We start from the raw sequence: 7,498 nt of genomic DNA on the forward strand, positions 1-7,498 counted from the left end.
CTCACAAAAACATGCAGTAATCCTGGTCTCTAAAACTACCTCCCCCTGCATGGCCAGCCGGGGTGCCTGATGGAGGGGAAAGGAACTGGTCTCTATACTGCCTCCCCCTGGCCAGCCGGGGTGCCTGATGGAGGGGAAAGGAACTGGTCTCTAAACTGCCTCCACCTGGCCAGCCGGGGCGCCTGATGGAGGGGAAAGGAACTGGTCTCTATACTGCCCCCCCCTGGCCAGCCAACAAAACATCTTCAGATGGGTGTCAGCGGCCGAATACATATCGTTTTGGTGGTCCTTGACATGAAGATTGAGAAACTTTTTTTTTTAACCGTCAGGATTTAGAAGACATTTTGTAGAATCCGGTCTCAGGTCTTAATTGGCTAACTAACACCTTGTCCTGATAAGGATGTTCAAAATGGCCGCAGCGTTCATGCTCGCCCACCCTTATGGACAGGCCAGAGTGATGTCCAGCTACCGATGGGGTCGACAACTTGTGAACGGAAAGGTTGGTGCATTATTGTCCTCAAAAACCAGATGACCACATCTATCTATCTATCTATCTATCTATCTATCTATCCATCGTATAAATGCAGCACGTCTCTGTGTGTACGTCTGTCCATACGTCTGTAATCTACGTAACTCGAGAACCGTTCGGCCCACCGACTACCCCTCAGGGAGTGCAGTGCTCGGTGTCGAGTCTGTCAGATAGCTGGTTGTCCAGAACCAGCACAAAAGCCTTTGCCCGGGCTCTGGACCTGATCACCCCTATATCTCCATGTCTATTTGCTCAGACACTGATATCAAATTGTCCATTCATTGTCAATGGGAAGTTATTAATCTTGGTGTAGGAGAAACAGACACTAAGACGATTTGCTCAGACACATATGACGTAAATGCTTCATTCATTGTCAATGGGAATTTAATGTTTGTGTAAGAGGAAAATCTACACTAATAGCTGAATATAGGAGGGGCTAGCGCCCCTCAAAAATCACACCTGTGTGAAGTGAGGGGCGCTCTTATCATACATCATCATACATCATCTAATTCCGGCCAATCACAATTAGCGTCCTCACTCTCCCAATCTTCACTTCTCTGCCCTCACTCAGCTAGAACATTGTCCTCCAAAAATGCATGTCAAGGAAACGCAAATATCAAAGATATCCGGCACTCGAGAGTACATTTGATCCCATTCTTGCCCAAATATGTAGTTCCGTCATGAAATGTGCTGTCATTAATTATGTTACTCTTGCCCTAATATGGTCTTTGTGTGTCTGTACCGATATATAAGTGTCAGCACGTGGAACAGAACTGCATTGTTAGAGACACTCGGGGACTTCGCTTTCAAACGCACACATTGTGATCGTCTAAAATGTGGCGTTGGACCTTGCACCTGAACAGAGGAACAAAGAGATCCTTCGATGCTGCCGTAGCGGTGGGACACAAGCTGTACTCCTTCGGAGGGTACTGTGACCTGATCGACAGGGACCAGATTGCAGTGCACGTCTTCAACACAGTGTCTTTGCGTTGGACTCAGTTGCCTCCTCCTGTGACAACCGGAAGAGGAGAAGAACAGCCCCCTGAGGATCCCTCCAACCGTGTTCTCCACACAGCTGTGCTCATAGAAGACATCGTCTACATCTGGGGGGGTGTGGTGAAGTTTCAGGTAGAGGAGGCTGCTGATGGTAATTATGTCCAGGGGAACTACTCCAAAGTTCTTTATGCATTCGATGTCGACGCCCACAGATGGTTTGAGCCCAGTGTTTCTGGGACACTTCCAGAGGGGAGGATAAACCACTCAGCCTGTGTTTTGGGGAAGGTCATGTTTGTCTGTGGAGGATGGACCCAGCTGACTGGACGCACTAATGACATGTACAAGTTGGACACCAGCACAATGACCTGGTCTTTGATTAATGCCAGAGGAACTCCACCACCTGCTTTATCACATCACTCTGCCACCATCATCGGGACAAAGATGTTTGTATTTGGGGGATGGGTGAGCGGTCAGTCCCACAACACCATCAGAGTGTTTGACACAGAGACCAACCTCTGGTTGAGCACGCCATCTGCACAGCTGCTTCCAGAAGGACGCTCTTGTCATTCAGCCTTTACCTACAATGGAGAGTTGTACATATGTGGTGGCCACAAATATATTAACGGAATAACAACCCTCAATGATGTGTGGAAATTCAATCCAGAGACCTTCACCTGGAAGAAGGTTGAGCCCAAGGGGAAACTCCCATTCCCGATCGACCGGATGTCCTGTTGCATGGTGGGAGATCGTATCGTGCTCTTTCGAGGATACAGAGACAAGCCCAGCGTCCTCTACGTGCTAGACGTGAATCCTGGTTTGAAGATGTTATGTAAGCTAGCAGTTATTCAGTACGGTCTGGAGCAGTCTGAACTCCCTCACGACATCAGGTGGGAACTCGCAAACCATGACGGAAAAACTGAGTAAATGATAAATCCACCAATGACAACTACGTTGTCTATTGTGAATTATAAACTTGAAAATCAAACCCGTGTGAAGTGAGGGGCGCTGTTATCATCGAACATCATCAAGAAAAAAAAAGGACAAAAAAAGTGCTCTTTGCAGGTCAGTTATATCAAGTATAGAGGGTTTTACCCGTTAACACCTGGAATGCTTCTGTGTCACCTTAGTTTTTAACCACCATTATTTGAAAATTTAGTTGTTGAAAAATAGCAGATCTATAAGCTTGTAGAACTGCTATCTTTTCTTCCGGGGTGTCACTGGTACAAAACATCTTCAGATGGGTCTTTCATCTTCAGATGAAAGACCTGGAGGCGTGATCTGAGTGGCTGAGTGGCCTCTGAGTGGCTCTTTGGCCACTCAGAGGCGGGGGTTGGCAAAAGGGCCTTTCTGTGTGGAGTTTGCGTGTTCTCCCCGTGTCCCCTAGGGTAGATACCCTCACAAAAACATGCAGTAATCCTGGTCTCTAAAACTACCTCCCCCTGGCCAGCCGGGGCGCCTGATGGAGGGGAAAGGAACTGGTCTCTATACTGCCTCCCCCTGGCCAGCCGGGGCGCCTGATGGAGGGGAAAGGAACTGGTCTCTAAACTGCCTCCCCCTGGCCAGCCGGGGCGCCTGATGGAGTGGAAAGGAACTGGTCTCTATACTGCCTCCCCCTGGCCAGCCGGGGCGCCTGATGGAGGGGAAAGGAACTGGTCGGAATAACGTGTCCCTTCCACGCGCTACGTCCGGCCGGGGAAATTCCCCTCTGTCAGGTGAAAAGAAGCAGCTTGGACTCCTCATGCATAGAAGGAGGCATGAGGTCAGTCCGCTGCCCACCCAGGTTGGCAGAGGAAGTGTAGCGCCCAGGATTACATTAGATAATTGGCACTGGGTGAAAAGAAAACTGGGTTACAAAATTGTGGGATAAATTAAAAAATTAAAAAAAGAATAGCGAAAGAGCATTGATCACGCCTCCAGGTCTTTAGTTTACTCAAGTTAGGGAATAAGACCTGGTACTTAAGACACGCAAAATACAGCCCTGAGTCTACAGTTGATTTAGTCGAACAAAATGTGTTGATGCCGTCGTGATGACGGTTTATTTCACTTGCAAAAAAAATAGCAGACCTACAAGCTCGTAGCTATGAGCTTGTAGATCTGCCATTTTTCAATAGCTAAAGCATAGCATAATGCTAACAAAAATAGCGAAAAAAAATAACGAAATAGCCGATCTCCAAGCTTACCATGGGCGGTCTGACTGTGAGGGGACCGAAGGGACATGGCAGGTTCATCCTGTTCATCAGGTGAAGAACCTGTTCACACAGACACCACAGACACACCACAGACACACACACACACACACAGACACACACGCTTAGGCTTAACTAGATATTTTAACCCATTCTGACCTGAGATCAGATTCTAAAAATGTCCGTTTGAAAATGACAGTTTTCTGAAAAAATCTATGTTTCTATGTCAGTCGCTCTTCGATTTTTCAAAAAATAGCAGACCTACAAGCTCGTAGCGCGCCACTCGGTGGCGCGCTATGAGCTTGTAGATCTACTATTTTTCAATAGATAAAGCATAGCATAATGCTAACACCAAAACGGGTTAAAAACTGTGTCCCACACAGGAGGAACTGTGCAAAACTGAACTGCAACACACTCAGCTGCTCTCTGCAAAACAGGCAACGAGAGTGATGATCGTACCTTCTTGGGCTCAACGTGTAAACAACAAGCATTTCTTAGCATTAGTTTCCACGCTCCCATTGAAAAATCACACGTGTGAACTGAGTGGTGCAATTCCCCCCCCCCCCCCCCCCCTCTCTCTCTCTCTCTCTCTCTCTCTCATTAGAGACACTACCCCTCTCACTGTTTCTGGCGCCCCCTACTGCTATTATTAAGTCACATACTCGTGCTCTCACAGAGGCGGACACACACAAACAGGTACGAGGACATTGCAAGCTGGTTGTAGGAGTGGTTGCACCACTCAAAAATGCAAGGTGCGTGCCTGCGTGCCTGCGTGCGTGCGTGCGTGCATATCTCAGTTCCACTGCAACGCAACAGCACCACCAACCTACCCAACCTGGAAACGACTGCAGTTGGAAGATAAAAAGAAAAGAAACAGCGACCCCCCCCCCCCCCAGAGACACAGAGCTGACGCTATGAACCCCACCATAACTCATGGTCTATTATTAATACCTGCTCCACAAATTGTGAAACTTTATTACAAGGCAAATGTTTTGCCAGTTTGATTTTTTTCTTTTTTACGAGGTCTGAGAGGATGCAGTTCTTGAAAATACCACCGGGACGTTTATTATCCGGGCGTTTCAGGGATTTCCGTTTTTCACGAGTCAAAACGCCGAAGCCTCCAAAATAGCTGTATTCTTTTTTTTTCTTTTTTTTGCATGGTTTTATTTGTCCCCGTTTTCTGCCTTGAGTTAAAAATAGTAAATTATGGAAAAAAGGAAACACAAACAAGACTATATAGAACATTGGTTTTCATCCTTTCACACTATTCATTTGAGCCACGGAACCACCATTTGATGACATTTAGCCTCTCAGACCCATTTGAGCCACGGAAACCACCATTTGATGAGATTTTGCCTCTCAGACCCAAAACTAAACTATATTTTGTTGTCGTTGGATTAGATTGTGTCCACAATTCCATGCTGTATTGGTGTTGGTACCAATAGGAGAGATGACAGGCAGAACGCTGATCAAAATACATCCTTTAATTGTGTAGACTTCTTGTGAATTAAGCAATGCAGATGTTTAACAATAATTTAAACTCTTGGGGTCGTAAAATTCACCTTTTTACGCTCTCGAGAGTTAAAGATCTACAAGGGGTCAATTTGGTTACCACCAGCTCTCCATCATTCACCTGGGGACCACCTGGAGACCCCCTCCAAGGACCACTGGTGGTCCCCGGACCACCAGACACAGCTTAAACCATTCTGACCTGAGATCAGATTCTAAAAATGTCTTCTACATCCTGACAGTTTTCTGAAAAAGCTATGTTTCTGTGTCAGTCGTTCTTCGATTTTCCAAAAATAGCAGACCTACAAGCTCGTAGCGCGCCACTCGGTGGCGCGCTATGAGCTTGTAGGTCTGCTATTTTTCAATAGCTGAAGCACAACATAATGCTAACACCAAAAGGGGTTCCCGACAGAATGGGTTAAGCAATATGAATGTAATGTAGAGACAGAGAGGATGCAGAAATGTACTCACCTGAACGTAGAACTTTGGCACGCTGACGAGGGCGTGCGATATGTTGGTCAGGATCCCATTCGAAGGCGGTGGATATAAATATTTGTAACTGGGATTCGTCTGGAATTTCAACCTATAAAAAAAACAAGGGAGAGAGAGAGACAGACAGACAGACAGACAGACAGACAGACAGACGGCATTAGACAGATGCTGCATCTCAGTACCTTAACCCAGTGTTTCCCAACCTGTGTGTCGCGGAGCTTTGGTGCTCCGTTTGATGTGTCCAACTGCTCCGCGTAATTTGACCGAAATTAAGTTATAGTGTTACTTTCTGTCAAATCAGGCGGCACACTAACTCTCCCCCGAAAGCAATATTATAGCTAGTAGCTACTGGGCTGCAGGCTTCTTATAGTTGTGTCGTTGTTGTCACACGTCTACCATTAGACGTGCGATAACATCAACACGGAACAATAGACTAACGACCCTCGGCCATTGAAATGTTAATGCTTAGACGCATGCAGAAGAGGCTACATTTCGCTCCCTCCAGAAAGACTGGAGCGCGCAGAGCGCAGCCACATGCACGCGTCGTAGACAGCAGACACATACAGTCCTACATGTCCCGACCTAGCCCAAACATTTAGATTCTCGTAGTCCCGACCCAAACACGTAAAGTAAACGTGACGTTGTTGTGATTAAACATAATGTGCCACGAAAAATAGCTGTCCATAGATGTCCAAACATGATCGCCTCGTTCGGCCAACAAATATATCTCCTCGATCCCTCCACAGAAGCGCAGTTATGCCTGATTTATTCTTCGTCGTACACGTGTTATGCTTGCATGCTGAAAATGGCTGATCGACAAGCTCACAACGCGTTGCGTCCGCAACGCGTTGTGAGCTTGTCGATCAGCTATTTTCAGCACGTGAAAATAAGCAGGCTGTGAGAACTGAGACCCTTCACAATAAAAGCATGCAGCTTTCACAAGTTGGCCCATAATAAAGACAAGCAAAAGGATTAGGTGGCATTTCACATTGCATATGAGCAATTTTTTGAAACTGAGGCACTGTCTCTGTCCTTTTCATTCTCGTTATTTGATGAGTGCTGTCATGTGTGTTTTTATTTTATTATATTACTTTTACGTATATATTTACTTTTACTATAATATATATATATTTAATATATATGTATATTTTATATATATATATAATACACCCCCCCCCCCCCCTTCCCCCCCTAGGTGTTCCCCGAGATTTTTAGGCTATGAAAAGTGTTCCCTGGACAAAAAAGGTTGGGAAACACTGCCTTAACCCATTTAGTCGCATCAGTGTCAACTTACAGCTTTTAACCACAATTTTAAACTTTAGCTGTTCAAAAATAGCAGATCTACACGCTCATAGCGTGTAGATCTGCTATTCTTGAAAAGTCGTGCAAATGTGGCGCAGTTCCAATTGTACACTCTCAGAGTTACATTAACCCATTCTGAACGGGAACCCATTTTGGTGTCAGCATCATGTTATGCTTTAAGCTATTGAAAAACAGCAGATCTACAAGCTCGTAGCGCGCCACCGAGTGGCGCGCTACGAGCTTGTAGGTCTGCTATTTTTGAAAAATATCGAAGAACGACTGACATTTTTTAGAATCTGATCTCAGGTCAGAATGGGTTAATCAGACCAGTGTGTGTCCAGTGGAAACCTCGTATGAATCTGATCTCAGGTCAGAATGGGTTAACATTGATTTTACAATATATAAAATTGGGGTACCAGAGATAGAAATGCCATTAAATCGGGGGGGTCCGTAGACTAATGCGTGTGAAACTGGGGGGGGGGGG

At 45.9% G+C, this 7,498-nt stretch overlaps 2 protein-coding genes across 2 annotated transcripts in view; one reads left to right on the forward strand and one right to left on the reverse strand.

Annotated features, from left to right (window-relative positions):
- Positions 1-7,498, reverse strand: part of rnpc3 (RNA-binding region (RNP1, RRM) containing 3) — a 39,598-nt gene that overhangs the window by 17,652 nt on the left and 14,448 nt on the right. Inside the window, exons 6-7 of the mRNA XM_083778000.1 lie at positions 5,692-5,803; positions 3,706-3,774 (exon numbers count right to left, since the gene is read on the reverse strand). Of these exons, the coding sequence (XP_083634126.1) occupies positions 3,706-3,774; positions 5,692-5,803 (181 nt within the window). The remainder of the gene's footprint in view (positions 1-3,705; positions 3,775-5,691; positions 5,804-7,498) is intronic.
- On the forward strand, positions 1,364-2,449 carry LOC310868109 (kelch domain-containing protein 3-like; the record flags this gene model as incomplete). Its single annotated transcript, XM_083778373.1, has 1 exon — positions 1,364-2,449. The coding sequence occupies one exon, from the start codon at positions 1,364-1,366 to the stop codon at positions 2,447-2,449; it is 1,086 nt and encodes a 361-aa protein (XP_083634499.1).

This window comes from Protomyctophum parallelum (assembly GCF_964188405.1).
Source record: "Protomyctophum parallelum genome assembly, chromosome: 12".
In the NCBI taxonomy this organism is placed as follows: Eukaryota; Metazoa; Chordata; class Actinopteri; order Myctophiformes; family Myctophidae; genus Protomyctophum; species Protomyctophum parallelum.